Consider the following 17,551-nt stretch of genomic DNA (forward strand, 5'->3'; position numbering starts at 1 on the left):
CCTACCTGCGAGGCGCGAGCGGCGGGGCCGGGAGCGGGCGGCGGCCCCGGCCTCTCAGACGCCATGGGGCGGGCAGCGCGGCGCGGCCCGGCGGTGGCAGCGGCGAGGGCCTCGGCGGCGCCTCCTCATCGCGCTGACAGCCGGGAGCGCCGCCACGCCCCCTCTCGCGAGACCCGCCCGCCGCCGCGCGAGAGCCCAACGGCCGCGCCGCGCCCGCCACCGCCCCGCACGTGACCACCACCGGGGGGGGGGGGGGAAGGAGGGGACCGCGAGGCATTGTGGGAGCTGGCTGGGGAAGCTACCATCGAGACGGTGGCTCAGACGCGCCCGTCGGACGTGCGCCGCCGCTACGGGGAAGCGGCAGCCATAGAGACGGCGTGGCAGAGCGGCGGTTGGCGCCACCGCCGGCGCCCCCTGGCGGCGCGCCTAGCCTCAGGGGCTCCTCAGTGGCTCCTCAGTGGCTCGTCGAGGCCCAGCGCCCCGTCTTCACCGCTAGCGTCGATTATTTATTTTCCTTTCAAAATTAAAAAAAATAACTTTATTATCACTAGCGCTCAGGAGGATAAGGGGATTGGAAGCCGTCTCTGGCGCACGTCGCTTGTCCCAGTGCCGCCGGCCACGGCCTGCCGAGGTGGTGAGAGGCGAAGCCGCCCCGCACCCGCTGCGGGCCCGGCGAGGCTGCCCCAGGGCCAGCGCGGTTCAGAGGCGGTGTCGGGAGTGCCTGGGCTGCTGCTTTACCCCCAGCCACCCCACAGAAAGGGCACCTCGCGTCACTGGTCGCTCACAAAGCTCAAACCAGTCCTTAGTCAAGGCCGAGGCGGTGTAGAGCTGAGATTCCTGAGGAGAAAGCGTTCATCTGACAAGCAGGTGCTGCCGATAGACCCTTCTGAAGGACAGAAAAAACTCATTAGTAAATAACTGCCAGTTGAACATCGTATTTGGTTTACAACGTCTTGTTTACTCACCACAGCAAGGCAAAATAATACATACTAAGGTACGCACAGACTTCTTTAACTGTCATTAGAAGAAAGCATATGTATTTCTCAATCAATGTCTTGTTTGTATTCTGTTTATTGTGTTACGACAGGACAAGTAGTTACATGTATGGACAGGGGAGGGGAAACACCTTTAATATGCAACTGTGCACAAAGTCAGGTTTTGTTCACAACGCTTACCAGGACACTCTAGCCACTGAATGGAACATGCTGTTGGCCCACCACAGAACACAGCTCCCTCTCATGTTTACATGCAGTACAACAGCAAACCAAAATAACTTGCAAGCCTGCTCCCACGGAAGATGCACTCCAAAAGATCAGCCTCTGTTTCCCCTCTGAGACACAGAGAAATACCCATGCATACACCTATCGAAACCAGTCAAACAAAAATCAAGGAAGGATCTTTTGAAGTGTTACCAATGATAATCACACATCTGCCAAGAATGCGTATTAACAAATTAAAGCACCGTTGAACCCAATCTGTCCCATAAATGCACAATATGTTTATTTAGTGAACTACAGTAATAGCAGCCCAATGTAAAAAGGATGGGGGGAGGGAAGTAAACTTTTTCCATGTTTTATGACCTCTTCCAAGGACGACGCAGTTTATTTTAAGTAACTAAGTCTGTAGACACAAGTGAAAAGCTGCATACAAACATGTATGTATACCCAAGTTAACATCTGCAAATACAGCAAGGGCAAGTGCAGGTATTGGCACGCTTCTGAAAATCAGACTCTTAATCTTTATGCAGTTAGGAACAAAAAATTAATGGTATTCTGTGTAAAGCAAGCAAACTATACTAATCACAAGGTCAAAAAGGCTGTAAACAGTGGCAGACTAATGAATGCAAACAGAAGACAGTGCTATAAAATGCAGGGTTTTTGCAAAATGTCAGGCAGTCGCACCATACATGACTCCGAAACCTTGTAACTACCGTAATTGTCATGACTTTTACTATAGTTAAAAATCACCAAAGTAAAGCAAATGATCAACTTATAATATGAAGTAATAGAGATTGTGAAAGGTTGGACCTTATGCTTAAAGGACTGGATAAATCAGGTGCATTTTAATTCACCTTTACACTAGCTACTTACCTGGGGGCTGCCATTTCTGTCACTACTCACAGGGACACTTTGGTGTGCAGACTTGGCACGCACGCCTTTCCAGTGATCCAGAACAATGGAGTCCTTCAAACGTCAACTGTCTATGTAAAGCCAGACTTTTTTGTGAATTTTTGGAGGAACACGGCACTAGTGGTGTGCTCAGCTGCGGAATGCGCTGCTTGCCTCTTCAGACTACAGGGTTTTTGAGGCAGACGTATGCTGCCTACCACAGTAAGGCCTAGCATGAACTGAGACCTGCAAATATTGCTGCAATCCAACTAATGTGCACTTTAAGTGTTAATAATATCAGATGGAGAGCTTAAAGAAACCCTCACAAAACAAGTTTTTAAAAACCCTTCAACTGAAATTTCCCAGAGATGAAGACAGTAATAACGCTGGCACAGCTGACCATGCCTATGACAGCTAATAACCAGAAACTGCATGGTAGATATTGCACACACTTAGCCCCTCACATAGCTGATAAATAAAACCCGAAGCAATGGCTGGTGCACTCACAGACACAGGGGAGAAAAGTAAGTGAAACCTGTTAACTGACATTAAAAACGATTGTCTTGTATTTCACAAACAGCCAGGACATGGAGCACACAGGCCAGACGTCCGGACTCGGAGCAAGAACTTCGTAACGGCACTTCTGAAACTTGAAGGAACGTGTACCCTGATGATACAGACAAGATTAAAAACTACTGCTCTTTGCTAATTGGAGAGAATCTAATGTAAGTACCATTATCTCATACTAACAACTGAATTGACTTTATTCATATCACATTAAGTGGAAGAAACATATACCAGTCAAAGACAGGCACAGGATAAAGATTCCGCATTACAGGGCTTTCGATGCTTGTGATGAAACTGAAATGACCTTTGACAAAGTACAAACACGCCTATCCAAACACACATAGTTACTGTTTTACTGTAATCACAGAATTAGAGAAGACCTCTATGTCTAAGCTGTTCCTAATAAGATAGATTGTTTTTCAAAATGAAGGTACAAACCGCTACTATGTAACAGCACACAGCTTAATTTTTCACATTAGTGTATGTATCTAAGATTTGTAAAAAAAGGCAGCCAATGTTACAGCTCAGGAAACAGGACTAACTTAATCGGAACTAGTCAAATGCAGGCGCAAAACGCTCGTATGACAGAAAAAAACAATCAGAAGGAAGTAGTTTAGAAAAATTCAGAACTCATTCATAAAACTGAACATGTCCTTCTAATGAGACTATCCAGTTAAAAATGAACTCCAAGGCAATACCGGTTGCTTCTTTCTCTTTTACCAATTCTCTATTTGCAAGAGGCAATTTGAAAGCTGCCTTATTTTTTGTTCATTGTGTATTCTTCCTTAAATATCACACACTTGATATGAAAACACACCTCCTTTCTGTTGAAAGATCTAGCAAAGTCTGGGCAGGTAAAGAGATGATTTCAGCATAAATGGTACATGAACTGGTGGGCATGGCTGACTTGCTGAATAAATACGAACATCCCCTTTCCTTAGCTGCTGCAGATCAGGAACATCACGGCTCAGGCTTCAGCTTATTGCAGTATCAGTAACAGTTTCAAAATCGGCAGTGCCTGCCCTTGAAACAGGGGAATGCAAAACATAACTGGGGTGGGGGAAATCCGAATGCATCTGGGATGAAATCCTTTCCCGTATTTTGCAGTTTACTTTCAACTAGTAAACATCTTTTTCGCACTTACAGCAGTAGCAGCCTTAATGCAGCAGGCGAGTTTGCTGCTCGCAAGGCCTGTCTTTGATCACCAGTCACAGATTTGTGCTTCTCTCCATTCCATGGGGATCTGTATCTAGAATTTCATCTAGAATTTCACTAGGCAGGAACTTCTCGTGGGGCCTGGCTCCACGTCCACCCATCTGTTAATCATAGTCTATTTTAACTTTCGTAATAGCGTTCAGGTTTGGTTTTTCGCTGCTACTCCTTCCATGAACAGAAGTTAAATGCTTTTTAAGAGCAGACTTGTGTTTAAAGTCCATGTCGCAGCAATGACACTTGTAGGGCCTGTCACCGCTGTGTATATTGAGGTGATCCTGAAGCGTGCTCTTGGCAGTGAAGGTCTTCAAGCACACCATGCACTGGAAGGGGCGGATGCCCATGTGCCCCCGGATGTGTCTGTTGAGATTCTTTTTTTGTGTGAATGTTTTGCCACACTGCAAACATAAGAAGAGTTTGTGCATTTTTAGATGTCTGAGATAGTTCTCAAGATGCAGAAATCCCCTCGGACACTTTGGACACTGGTGCCGCCATGAATTGCCAGAATCGTCCAGGCTCTGGAACCCGTTCATCAGACTGGGGGCTCCTTCTGGATTGTCACTGACAAAAGCCTGGAAGTGGTTTCCTGACATTTCTGTATTTCTGCTTTCAACTGTTGAATTTATCAAGGAATGCTGGGTTTCCGGAAAATACAGATTTGTTTTAGAGGATGTGCAAGGCTGAGGAAAATGATCATTTTCTACATTCGCTACGCTCATGGAATCCATTCTGAAGATACAGATTTCATCGTCCTTGTATCCGATCTCAACTGTCGATATTTCTGGGGTTTTTGTGTCCTTCCTTTCCGAGACCAGGCTCTGCACCGCAGGCTGCGAGACGTCCCCCTTCTCCTGCTTCACGGGGTATTCCACAGTCACCGGGCTGTCGTCGGAGATCTCGATGATTTCACAGTCTTTATCTGAAACCTCACCCCCGTTTCTCAGCCCGGCGTCCGAGGAGTGACATCCCTCTGCGTCCTGCTCGCCGTTCTCCATGGCAGCATCGATTTCCAGGTACTTGGACAGAGCCTCGGTGCACTTCTCCACGATGTGAACCATCTGGAGGTAGCTGGCGGCGGTGAGATACTTCAGCAGCTCCTTCTTTTTGACTTCGAGAGCCCCCGTGTAACACGACAGCAGCAGCTTTCGGCCCACCTCGGCGCTCTGCAGGATGGTGATCCGCACCTGCCGGGACTGGTTGAGCAGAAACTGGTCCCGCATGAAGGTGGAGCAGGCGGCGAAGATCACCTTGTGCCCCTGGAACTCCGTGTCGTTGATGTAAACGGAGACGTCGCAGAAGAGGTTCTGCTGCCGCAGGAGGTTCATCTTCTGCAGCACGGCATCGCCCTGCTGCTCGAACTGGAAGTGCAGCACCTCCGAGTCGGCGGCCATGGCGCCGGGCCTGCGGGCACCGCCGCACGCAGCCACGCCGAGCCCGGGCCGCCCCACCCCGCGCCGGCAGGGCCCAGCCGCGGCCTGCCGCTCCCCGCCGCCCCCGCTCCGCCCCGCTCACCGCCCGCTCCCTCCACCGCCGCTGCCGCAGCGCCCCGGAAGCGCTCCCCCCGCCCCGCCCCTTCCGGTCCGCCCGCCCGCCCGCCCCCGCGGCGGGAAAGGAGAGGCGGCGGAGGCAGAGTTAGCAGCACGTTTATTGAAGACTTGGCACTGCTACAGCGGCTGCCGCCGGGGACCGCGCCGCGCCCGCCAGAGGTAGCAACGTGTCGGCCCGGGCCGCCGGCCCCGTAAGGCGTGGCGGAGAGCGGCTGCCTCCGCCCCCGCCGCCCGCGGGCACGGGCCGAGGGGAAGGCGGACCGCGGCCCTCCCGCCGCCGCGCCCGGCCTCCGCCGTCTCCCCGGCGCAGGAAGCGGCGCCGGCAGCCGCGGCCCCGCCTGCTTTGGTAGTAGTAGGTAGGCTAAGGCTTCGCCCAGTCACTGAAGAGGTAGCTCATGCTCGGTCCGTCGGCTGTACGATCCCGAAGGAGAGAGGTCCGTTCTGCCCTCGCCGAGGCAGGAGGGCCGACTGCGTTTCCCCTCTTTGTTTTTACAAATCGAGATTTAACGTGACTTTAGAATTGTCAACAGTTTCAGTCTGTATCACACATTGATTCTCCCCCCTCACCTTTACTCCTCCCAATGACTCCAGAACCAAAATCAGCCCCACAGGATTAAGTTCTTTCAACAAAAGGTCAGTGGCAGCCAAGTTTTGCCAAAAAGCTAGGGGAGAAAAAGACATTTCAATTTTATCAGTTACTAACTTGCAAAACACGTCTCCTAAAAGAAAAATAAATTAAGGAAAGACTCATCCCTGATCGACACAGGAGGCTGCGCGGCTGCACCATATGCTGCAGGAACACATGCTACGCAAGCTACCACCACTCCGAAAAGTGGTGAGCCTAAACCTCTGGTAAACCTAAGAGTTCTAAGATTTTTTTCTTCTATATAAAATAAATAAATTAAATGCCAACATAAAAAAAAAAAGTCCTAATATATTCAAGGAGTTATTAAAATATTTTTGTAATAGACTTCAGTTATTTTTAGGATATGCAGGAAGTTGTACAGCACATTGTTGTGAGACTATCCACTTACCAGCAAATAGTATTCTACACATTAACACACAGATTATGATAACTGCCATAGTCCTCATCTGAATATGCAGCATCAGTAGCAACAACCAATGGATCTAGTCTTTCACTAATCGGAACATTGCAATGAAGACAACATTTTACATACATGGACAATTAAGTTCATCTTATTCTGTAACCGAGCTGCCTCCGTATACTCCATTTATAATAATTCTCACTCCATTTTAATCTGTGATTCAGAGAAGAAGCATTAGCCAGATTTTTCTAATACCGCTTCTATGCTCTTCACTTGTCTGTTCCATATAGGGGCAAATCTTAGATGAACTTGCCACCAGTGCTCTCTGCACAGTGCCATCAGCGTAGTGCCCTCTTAGATCTCCAGTGCTTCTGGAGTCACGCAGCCATCTCATGCATCAATCTTTTGGTCTGCACCCCTTTGCCAGGCCAAAAGCACAGACATCAGTAAGAAGTCACTTTTCATCCAAGAGATGCGTCCATTTTCACTGAAGAAGCAGTCTTCTGCATTTCTGCTTTCTCCTACTAATTTCTGCCATGGTCTCACCAAACGACCACAAGCAGCCTTTTAACTGAACAGCCAGCAGTCTCAGCCTTCTCAGACGTTGACATCACCACAGCCATCACCATTGAAAACCTATATGTCTTTTGTTTCTTAAGAAACCCCTTGTCTCTTCATATCAGCTTCAGGTCACCCATAGCTACTTCAACAAGGTGTATTCTCCTTGCAGTAACATTACAGCTTCGTAATTCCACAAAGAAAACTTCCCAGATACACAAAGCTTTCAATACTTTTCATTTTGCTGCCACTTTTCTAGCATTTATACAGTTTTATTGCTTTCTCTGGCAGAAGACCATTTTCTTTATCGCGTCCATATTCATATCTGGTTAGATTGTTCACTAGTCCCTTACAGCACGTTGACCTGGCTCTGCAAGCTCTTATTTCCCATGTCTATCTTCATTTTGACGTTAGCGCTATAACTTATTTCCACATAGTGAATAATATCAAAATGTTTGAACAATACAGAAGATTCTGCCTGAAGACAGAATGCAAGTGTCAGATGCAACTGTCATGGTCACTTTTAGCTCAAAACGATTCTGAACGCGGGTGGCTTTAAGAGGAAAAACAGTTCTTCTTCCCATGCAAACCTATTTCCTGCCCCAGGAACCTGAACAATAATTTTAAAAAGTTCTGAGTATTTAGATTTTAGGCCTAAATATATTTGCTACAACTTGAAAGATGTAATGCCCTGACTCCATTTCCATTGCTTACTTCATAGCTGTCCATGTAACAGTTCATGTAACAGTTAAGTACAGTAGTTTAAGAACTCAATTGCAAAAACCGATTCACAGAATCACCTTGCTTTTCTACTTGAAAGTATGTGGATTCCTGAAAACGTTCTGCAACATTAACACTTTTTATCGTCCATCAGTGTAACGTCTGCATAAGGAAATCCTGGCTTCTACACGCACATTATCTGAAGATCAAGACCAACTTTTGATAATTACATACAAAATGTTTTTTTGCTCTAACACACCTTTGGTCATACCTGTTCAGCGTTTTTAACCATACAATAGCAGCCTTTCACCCCCCACCCCCTCATTCAGACACGCAAACAGTACTACTTTTAGGTAGGAAGCATAATCTCAGCCTCACGGCAAACCTTGTGGAAAAGAGCTGCATTGGAAGAAATACTCATTCCAAAACCAAACAGCAGTTCTCTACTGACGATCAGCCATTTGATTATTAGTCTATGCTACACTTCAAGCTAATAAGAGTGCTGTTCTACTGGGAATGGTGTTCCTCAGATAAATTTGCTTCTTTCAGCCTGATTGGGATGCGGATAATTCCACGGCACATTTGAGAAGCAATACGGTATAATCTCAGAATCTCAATTAACATCCCATTCCCGCTACATTTGATGTTTAAGGCGGTATACAAGAGGTATTGCTGAGTACAGTCAATAGCTGATATATTAACCTATGGGAATTGTGCTACCTATACCTCATCCTAGGCTCTGTAAAACACTATGGTCATGAACTATGCAGGTCACTTAAAAAAAAAATATTTAAATGTCCAAGAAATTGAAGTGTTGCTAATGTTCTTACGGCAGGTATTTTTGTTTCTTTTTTCACGTTAACTGACATGGGGCCCTTATTAGATATCAAGGAAAGATATAAAAGAACTAAGGGGGGGAAAAAGAAAAAAAAAAAGCATGGAGTTGTTATTCATTGCAGCTTTTAAAACAGATTCTTTTCACAGTGTCAAAAAGCAGTATTTCTCCACTCCAGCTCTGCTCTAAACCAAACAACTGTTGTGGCTTACGTGATGCAAAACTTACAGCAGAGATAGGATAATTTTTAGTTTTGAAGTGTTTCATATGTCTCAGTACATGCACTGGTAAGTGCCCTTTAAAAATCCGAGGTATGACAGCGTAAGAAATAGGTCATACTTGCACTCCAGGCACCGGCCTCTCACATTCCAGAGCTGCAATTTATTCCCATTTTGAACAGTTCTATGCAATGATCAGCTAACCCTGCCAAATCATTTAGGGTTTTATCTTTTTATAATGCATGTCGAGGTTAAAAACCCTGAGAGCTTTTAAGATAGCATTGATTGGCAGCAGAAGTTTCTTCAAATAATAGTTTAGAAAGGGCAAAAGAGCGACACAAAAATACTTCATTTCAACTGTGGGGGTCTAGAAATAAGACCAGAGAAAGGTAATTTTAAGAGGTAAGTTTAAATTTAACTATATGGAGTGCTTTCAGTTATCCAGTGCTTAAAAAAAAAAAAAAAAAAAATTGGGTTATCTCACAGACTTGTCCTCTTTGCTCTTTCCTCCATCTGCCCAGACACAGAGAGGCCTCTAACTGTACAGCAGATGGTTTACTTGCAGCGCACAGCAACAGTCTTTCAAAAGGTGTTAGTCTTGAGTCTCCTAATCAGAGAGAAATGAAACAATTAACCCCATAATCCACAGTAGAGACACAGACAGAAACCTGAAGGAAGATTGCTATTCACAGAAAATATCAAGTAAGACTAAGAACGATGGCTGGAGACCTGCCAGGTTTTGCATTCCAACCCGCCATCCATCCATCCATCCATAGCCTTTCAGGGCATACCACCACTTTAGGTAAGAGCCCAAAGCAACTGCTTGCTCCTCTCAGTCGTGATCCCTACAAAGGGCTGCTTTTAATTGCTTAATTGACGCAGGTACTATCATTTCTTAAACTGAGCACAGCCTGAGGCAGTTTCCCTGCATCCAGTACCTGGCTTGCATCAGCTTGCTGACAGACCTTACTGTCTGTAGCAGCGCTACATGTGAATGAATCGAAGTCCACTGTTATGTCTTGAACGTTTCTTTCATTGGCATTGTCAAAGCTATTTTTACCGTGTAGCTGTTTCAGATGTTTCCTCAGAACGGGTTTATGCGCAAAAACCATGTCACAGTAGTTACACTTATGGGGTTTGTCCCCACTGTGCAGGTTGAGATGGTCCTGTAAGGAACATTTCTGAGAGAATGTTTTCCCACAGATCTTACATTGGAACGGTTTGATGCCTGCGTGCACTCTCATGTGCCGGTGGAGATTGCCTTTCTGAGTGAATGTCTTGCCACAGAGCAGACACATAAAGAGTTTATGCATCTTTAAGTGATTAGCATAGTTTTCCAGATGCCGAAACACTCTTGTGCACTTTGGACACTGATGGTGCCACTGGAGGCCTTTGTCTATACCTCGGTTGTTAGGCCCAAACATATCTTTAGAGGCCAGAATGATGTTATCGCTGCCAGCATACGAAAGGGCATAGTTGTGGAGGTGGTTTTGCTCTATTTCACTTGCTCTGTTTTCAACAGTGGAGTTGATAAGAAAGTGTTGAGGCTCTGAGGAATGCAGTGCAGTTTGTTCAGAAGAAATAAACTGGTTCTGATCCTTCTTATTCCTAACTTCTGTCACCTCCCCAATGGATTCCACCTTGATGATCTGAATATCGCTATCCTCCATGTCCATACTGTCTTCTGAAGGCTGAATACAAGGTGAATCTTGCTGCAGGGAGTCATCATCTCCTTGATGTTCCTTCAGCTCAGAGGAGTCACTTTGCTGTTCACACTCCTTGCTCTCCAATGGCTGCTTCGGTTTTATAAACTTCCAGAGGGCCTGCGTACAGCGTTCAACAATGTGGCTCATCTGCAGAAAGCTCGCCGCAGTCAAGTAGTTTACCAGTTCCATTTCAGGGAACTCCAGAATGCCACTGTAACAGGATAGAAGCAGTTGCCTCCCCACTTCCGAACTCTGCAGTATAGAGATTTTTACTTCTCTGGAGTCATTGAGTAAGAACTGATCTCTTAGAAAGGGAGAGCCCGCAGCAAAGACAATTTTATGCCCATGAACTTCAATGTCATCTATATGGACCACGACATCACAAAATTTGTTTTCTTCCCTCAGTTTGTTCATTTTCTGTAACATCGAATCCCCGTAATTGTCAAACTTGAAGTGAAGAATATCTGATCTTTCTGACATTTTGGCACACCTAAGGAAAATCAGCAAGAAAAAAAAAAACAAGTGAGAACTTTTTTGTTTTCTAAAAGGCAAGTTAGAAGGGTCTAAAGTAATAATATAAAGTGTGCATTTAACCAGATGTTATGTTTTATCCTAAATACTAAAGTCCGTTATAAGTTAAAAGTAAAAACAAATCATGTCTGTACCTCACCTTACAATATCTTTTACTTTTCTTTAATTTATGACCTCTAAAAGTCCCTTCCAACCCAAACTATTCTATGATTCTATGAATATAAAGTAGAAGTGATATGACAGAAATTCTCCTGAAGCAGCATCCTAAAGAGCTGTTTTCCACACTACCTGCCTGGAATTTAAAGGGAAACCACGGAATTATTTTCAGCAGCCTTAGCTCTTGTTAAGCTTTGCTTCCACAGTAAAACTCCTTAGGGATTTTGTCTTTACCAAATAACAATGACGTTCCTTTAGCTTTTGGTTCTTGATTTCCTTTAATGCCTAAATAGCTTTCATAACAACTTAATTCGAGGCGAGACAGAACCTGGCACTTGCCAGACATACAAACATCCCTCTTAACATTCTGCATGAACCATACACTGCTCAGAAGAGCGACAGTCCACAAACAACGGCCACAGTTCCTCTGGGACACTCCACAATTTGCAGGAATATTCGTACAGGACACGTCTCCTTGGCAGTAACTGGAATGTCAACATGCCAGTCTTTTAGCAGGAAGGACTACCCAAAGTTTGTGATATCCGCAGCACTGGGTTTAACGCATCGTTTTAGATCACCTTTTAAGTTTTTTTGCAGGGGTTGGTTTGCTTTGTGCAGGTTTGTTGCTTTTCTTTTTTAAAAAAATCACATCAAAAAAATCTTCCATATGGGCCCTCATTACAGAAGTCATGCCTTCCAGGCTGCCTGTTCTGAATACCTGGGGAACGTAAGAAGTCTTGTTTCTTGTTGTCTTCTTTGGAAAATCGCTTCTCTAGGAAGTTTGTTCTTGTTTGATAGTATTTGGAATGAAGAACAGTGGATCTTCCATAAAACTAGTGTCAATCTATCGTCTTTCAACAGTTCTTTTAAGAACTTATAAGACTACACTGATTCTCGATGAAACACTGTTCACACAATCCTGCCAGAGACCTGGGATTGCAGGAAGTGAAGAAATCACAGGAGACTACATGATGCAAGATTTGGTGAGATAAAATAACAAAACAAAGCAAAACTTACACCTCACAACTATTACAAACACCACATAAAGCTTGGAAGGAAGCTTTGAAGTTTATAGATAAAATCAGCTACTGCTCTCTTGGGGCACGAAGTATCAGCTCCGCGCACACAACGGGAAGTGGAGTCCTGCCTCGTGTCACTGAATGCACAAGCCCAGGGTTCAAAGAGGAACAGTTTTAGAAGTATCTTGATACGCAGGGTTGTTTCAATTTGCCGATCAGACATCGTTCAGAGACTCGACCTCCTCACTACTCGAGCCCATCGAGTGTATCTTCCAGTGTACAGCATGCGAAAATTAGAACAGGATTTCAAAGGCCTTCAGAAACACGGGACCACGAAGTTTGGAAACGGGGTAGCATCGTTCTGCAGTATGACCAGTTTTGCTGAATCTACAGACAGTAGAGCCGCCAGTCTCTTAGTCATCCTGTCTTCAGCGCTGCCCCACTTATGCCCATTTCTGGGGCAAAAAGTTTAATTTTATGAAGCAACAGCCTTTGGCAAATATAAATGGTAGCAACAGATCATCATGGAGTATCTTCAGTGAATTTCAGGCATTATCGAACTGTTTCTTTTTGTGTTTTCACTTGGAAGCGATGAAGGAAGTCTGCCTGTGAGCATTTTTTTTCCTCTTTGGGATACTACAACATAGATGCAGTTACAGTGCCTGTGCCACACGATATTGTGCTGTTAACCAGACACAACTAGTCCAGCTGCTCCGCGTTCCTCGGGCAGATTACAAGAGTCATGGAACGGTTCGGGCTGGAAGGGACCCTACAGATGACACTGTTCCATGGGCAGGGACCCCTTCTGCCGGCCCAGGGTGCTCAGAGCCCCGTCCAGCCTGGCCTTGAGCCCTGCCAGGGCTGAGTCACATCATCAGAAACCGAGAGCAGGAAAGAGGTGACCGGCCCTGCCAGACGCTCAGCTTCCACCACTGCTCATCTCCAGGAAAAAGCCACCAGATGAACCCCAAGCCCTCTTTCTCGGGAGGGTGGCTGACCGAGCCCAGCTCCTGGTGAGCCTCCGGGCCGGGCTCTGGGCGCAGCACCTCCCCGCTGGAAGACGGTGCTTCCCCGGCTTCCCCCGGCCGCAGCCGCCCACCGGCTCCCGGTTACCGGGAAAACGATGCTCCGGGGCGGCTCAGCCGAGAGCCCGCGCAGCTTCCAAAGCAACGCCCGAACGCCAAGCCCTCTGCACAAGCGCGGCGGCGGGGTGAGGCCGCTGCCCGTCCCGTCCCCGCTCCCCGGCCCCGCGGAAGGGAACGGGAGGGAAGGGACGGGGCAGGTACCTGTAGCGCCGGGCCGCGTCCCCCCGCTGGCACCCGCGGCCGCTCCCGCCGCAGCGCACGCCGCGGCCTCCGGCTACCGACCTAGAGAGGGGAGGAGAGCCGCCGTGAGCCGCCGCCCGGGCCTGGGGCCGCGTCGACCCCGCGCCGGGCCGGGCCCGGCCGCCGGCCGCGCCCCCCGGGCGGCCCCGCGCCCCGCCGCGTCCCCGGCCGGACCGGGCCGCCCGCCGAACCCGGCCCGCGGCGGAGGCGGCGGCAGCGGCGGGGGGAGGGACGGGAGCCGCGGCCCGCTCCGGACCCCGCTCCGGGGCCGCTGCCCGCGCCCCGCCAGCCCGCCGGGACCTACAGCCGCCGCAGCCCAGGACGGCGACTCGGAACCGCATTGTTCGGCCGCCGGAAGCGCTCCCGCGCCCTCCGCCCCACACCCGGAAGCGCCTGGCGGGGCGCCCGCCCCTCCGCGCGGTCACGTGGTGGGCGGCAGCGGCGGCGCAGGCCCGGCACCGGGAGGCGGAGGCGGCGGCGGCGGCGGCCGGGGTAGGTGGGGCTCGCGCTGCCGGCGGGGTCCGGCCCGCCCCGTCCCGTTCCGTTCCTCCGCCCTCGGGCCGCCCCTCTCCCGCCGCTGCCCGGCGGCCCCAGCCCGCTCCCGCGGTGCCTGCAAGGTGCGTGCGGGCGCTGCCCCTGACCGGCGAGAGGCGTGCGGGCCCTCCGGCGCCCCGGTACCGGCGTGTCCTTCCCGGTGCCGTGCCCTCCTGCCCCCTCTCCCCTCTGGGGGCCGCGGGCTTGGCGGGAGCGGGGCCCTGGGGCCGCCGCGGCTCGCACAGGGCCGAGCCCCGGGGCAGGTGGGGGGCGCGGGGCTGGGCCCGTCCACGCCAGCTCCCCTGGCTCCGGGAGCCCTTCCAGCCTCCAAACCCGGCAGCGGCCCCGGGACCCCGCGGAGCCCGTCCCGGGCCGCGGGCTCCGCTGGCTCTGCCGCGGCGTTACCGGCCCGGCGGCCGGTTCCCCTCGCCGCGGCCTGGCTCGCTCGGTCGCTGCCGGTTGCTCCCAGCTGGGCGCTTCGTCGCGCCCGGGTTGCTCGGTTGGGGAGCCGCAGCCGCCGCGGTTCGCTCGGGTTTTCTCCCGTCCCGGCAGCAAGGACGCGCTTGTTTCGCTTGAAACGTCCCCAGAAGAGACATTCTTGAGGGCTGGCTGTGTCAGTTAGGGATGAACATTAAGTGCAAACGGTGCTGAGTTGGTTTAAAAACATGCATCGGCAAAAATTGAGTGAAAATCGAACTGTTAGGAGTAGGCTGTGTGGGTTTTGTCTGTGTAGTTTTGCCCATTCAAGGCATTTTGGGGGAGAGGAGGAGAAGGGGAAAAAAACTTGGGAGAGTTTTGAAGAGAGGGGAAAAAATCGTGAGAGAGGTTTGGAGAGACAGAAGAAATCACGTTTATTTCTTAAATACAAGCTGGAGATGAAGGACTGCTTACCTGTATTGCTGCACAGACACCGCCTGGTCTGTGTTCCCGGCTGTGTTCTACAGACAGGTTTTGTTGAAGCACGGCTTGGTGGGATTGCGGGGATTTTTGGCTACTTAAATGTGTAACTGTGTGGACTTCCCGATCGCTGATTAATTTACAGAAACACTGTATTCTTTTTAAAGGCCTCTACTTAACGTTAAAGGTCAAGGACTGAGCAAACTTAGTTTTGTGTACACGGTAAACAAATTAACAAATGGAGTTTGGCGTAGAGACTTCCTTTCGTTTTCCAAATCCAATTGCGGTCAGCTTTTAGTAGCATGCATCAGATTTAACTCTCCTTTTTTCAGTTCTTTCACAGCGTGTTCTTAAAGTGCTGTGTTTGTCTGGTGAGCATAACCCTCTGTTTCTGTTTGAATCCTAATGAGAGAGGAACTCGGAGCATCACCTGCAGCGTTTCTTTAGCCTCTGGCTGCGCTGCCTTTATCCCAGCCTGCGTTGCGTCCGGCGTGTCCCGGCGCCCCGTGCAGACAGCGCGTGGATGTGCCTGGTGCTGGTGGAGCGTCAGCCGCGCAGCGTGGATGAACCAGCCGTTCAGAGTTAGTTCGTTCCAGCAGCATTCCTCTGATGGGCTTGCTAGGGCAGCGTCAGCATTTCTTTTATAAACCACGGTTTCCCAGGACCTGCCGCCTGTTTCTGGGGTTGGAGAATTTGCTTATTACAAGAGCCAAAAATTACAGTTTTGTTCTCTGAGGAGATACTTCAAATTAAGATGAAAAGCAAAATTATGTTGGCAATAACTATGAATCTGTTAAGGATTGTTAACAAAGATGGCATTAGCTGAATTCTGGTGTTTTATCTGATGCCTGGTTTTGCATACGATGGCCAGTGATTCACTCAGCTTCCCGAGATCTGCGCTTCCCTGCTCTTGAGACGGGGGGGTGGGTGTTTGTGTGAAATTTGAGGCAGCATTGTCTCCAAATAAATACCATTTTTTCTGGCTCTTGAGGTTAGTGGGAACACTGCGGCTGTTGGTGTGTTTTAAAATGAACAGAGAAGTTAGGATTGTAGTTGCTGATTTTCATTAATTACTCGCTCTAGTCATCCTAAATCTTTATTTTCACATGCAGTATTCCACTGGCTTTCTTGGTTTGTTTTGACTGCAAAATACTTCTCGTTGCTTTTGAGAATGTGTTTTGTGCCAGGAAGGTGGGTAAAGATCGAACGACGGATATGCGCGCCAGTCATGGGACCTGTGAGAAGGAGGAGGTTGCCAGTGATTGATCTTTTGCGTATGGTTTTTCTTCCAGAGCCGCACTAAAGTACCGGCAGTGTGTATGTGCTGAGAAAGAGTCAAACCACAGCTCCTTTCCCCCGACTCAGGACTCGCTGTGTGTTTAGATAAAACAGTAAATGCACATTATTTGAATTGCGAAGGTAAAAAAATCACAGATGTCAAAGACCGTAAAGAGCTGAGAATCCCGAAGAGTGCTGGCTTGTTTGTCATAACACAGCTTTGCAAAGTACATTGTAAAGCTGCTGAACTCTGCTACAAATTCCACTTTTCACCCACACTAAGATGCTAATGTGAAAACTAGGAAAGTAGAACTTTGTATGTTTAAATTGAACGGTACTGAGTCTTATTGTTGTTATGCATAAAGCCAGAGGGGTAGAAACAGACAATAATGTTATTTTCAGTGAATCAGTTTGCATGGAGTTAGTCACCTCAGCGTCTTGGCTGTGTGCTACCTCCTTGTTTTCTGTGTTTTTTAACATTATGCTTAGTGGGTTTATGTTTTAGGGGATAGAGGATAAGGGTTTATTTTGCATGCCAAAATTTCTGACTTTGCTGTTCAAGGTAGCTTCTAGAATTATAATATTCTTCAGTAATTTACTTAATATTGCTGTATTGTTCTTCTCTATCTGGTGCATTCTTCATCAGATACACTGTGAGTTTGTGGAATCACTACAGGAACTGCAGCTGAAGTACAAAAGCTGAGAAAGATATGAACAGGGAAAAAATCTCTTTTCCTCCTAGTTTGCATACTTGTTCTAATGTTTTTTCGCTTTTCTGCCCTGAAGACCCAAAACTTAAGTATATTTTGTGTTGTGTTCCCCTCTAAATTCAGTGAAGGGTGCTGCTATGTCTGCTGTTGATTTAAAGGTAACTGCAGTTTTAAACAGTCTGAGAAGTTCACAGCTGAAACGTTGATTTTTCTGCTCACCCATTGGCTTTTTGTGTGGCTGTGGGTGTTCTAAAGACGGGAAAACGGGCGCCCCTTGGAAATGGAGTGAGACCAGCCGCAGTTACAGGTGCCTTGCTTCACTTGTTGCACGTGTCTCAAGACGGCATTCAAGCCTCAGTCTCTTACAGCAATGTAAGATGGAAGGGTTTCTGGTTTTCTTTTTTTATATACTGTTTGCTTTAAGCTCTTTTAAATTCATTCTGGCAGTACTTACAAGGAAAATTTTGATCACAAGTTGGAGGTCGGGTGCCAGATACTTGGGAGAGGATAGGAAAGTAAAGCATAAATATTTTATGAATCTTTGTAACTAATCTTGAACTTTGATAGGTTTATTTTCCAGCTGT

General features: G+C 48.1%; 4 protein-coding genes across 12 annotated transcripts in view; 1 reads left to right on the plus strand and 3 right to left on the minus strand.

Annotated features, from left to right (window-relative positions):
- RC3H2 (ring finger and CCCH-type domains 2) overlaps positions 1–94 on the minus strand; it is a 30,808-nt gene extending 30,714 nt beyond the window's left edge. For all 3 annotated transcript variants that reach the window (XM_075439774.1, XM_075439772.1, XM_075439775.1), the window contains exon 1: positions 6–94. The gene's annotated coding sequence lies outside the window, so the exon portion shown is untranslated. The remainder of the gene's footprint in view (positions 1–5) is intronic.
- Positions 95–1,053: 959 nt separating this feature from the next.
- Positions 1,054–5,333, minus strand: ZBTB6 (zinc finger and BTB domain containing 6). Its single transcript, XM_009945243.2, has one exon. The coding sequence runs from the start codon at positions 5,276–5,278 to the stop codon at positions 3,995–3,997; it is 1,284 nt and encodes a 427-aa protein (XP_009943545.2). The 5' UTR covers positions 5,279–5,333; the 3' UTR covers positions 1,054–3,994.
- Positions 5,334–9,347: 4,014 nt separating this feature from the next.
- On the minus strand, positions 9,348–13,916 carry ZBTB26 (zinc finger and BTB domain containing 26). Of its 3 annotated transcripts, XM_075439591.1 has the most exons (3): positions 13,853–13,916; positions 13,510–13,590; positions 9,348–11,007 (listed from the first exon to the last, which is right to left on the minus strand). In XM_075439591.1, exon 3 carries the CDS (start codon positions 10,995–10,997, stop codon positions 9,681–9,683), a length of 1,317 nt encoding a protein of 438 aa, XP_075295706.1. In that variant the 5' UTR covers positions 10,998–11,007; positions 13,510–13,590; positions 13,853–13,916; the 3' UTR covers positions 9,348–9,680. The 3 variants fall into 3 exon arrangements, with proteins under 3 accessions (XP_075295706.1, XP_075295705.1, XP_075295704.1); XM_075439590.1 differs by lacking the exon at positions 13,510–13,590 and having other exon boundaries at positions 13,853–13,913; XM_075439589.1 differs by having other exon boundaries at positions 13,510–13,889.
- A 43-nt stretch (positions 13,917–13,959) lies between these two features.
- Positions 13,960–17,551, plus strand: part of RABGAP1 (RAB GTPase activating protein 1) — a 74,623-nt gene continuing 71,031 nt past the window's right edge. Inside the window, exon 1 of one of the 5 annotated variants that reach the window (XM_075439058.1) lies at positions 13,960–14,040. The gene's annotated coding sequence lies outside the window, so the exon portion shown is untranslated. The other 4 variants (XM_075439053.1, XM_075439057.1, XM_075439056.1 and 1 more) reach the window with 4 other exon arrangements.

Source organism: Opisthocomus hoazin, chromosome 19 (assembly GCF_030867145.1).
Source record: "Opisthocomus hoazin isolate bOpiHoa1 chromosome 19, bOpiHoa1.hap1, whole genome shotgun sequence".
Classification (NCBI taxonomy): domain Eukaryota; kingdom Metazoa; phylum Chordata; class Aves; order Opisthocomiformes; family Opisthocomidae; genus Opisthocomus; species Opisthocomus hoazin.

Bases quoted from the DNA above. Each gene is read 5' to 3' on its own strand.
- ZBTB6 (XM_009945243.2), bottom strand. From the start codon at position 5,278: ATGGCCGCCGACTCGGAGGTGCTGCACTTCCAGTTCGAGCAGCAGGGC.
- ZBTB26 (XM_075439589.1), bottom strand. From the start codon at position 13,889: ATGCGGTTCCGAGTCGCCGTCCTGGGCTGCGGCGGCTGTAGGTCCCGG. The intron at 11,008-13,509 runs GTACCTGCCCCG...GATTTTCCTTAG, and splicing joins GACGCGGCCCGGCGCTACAG to GTGTGCCAAAATGTCAGAAA.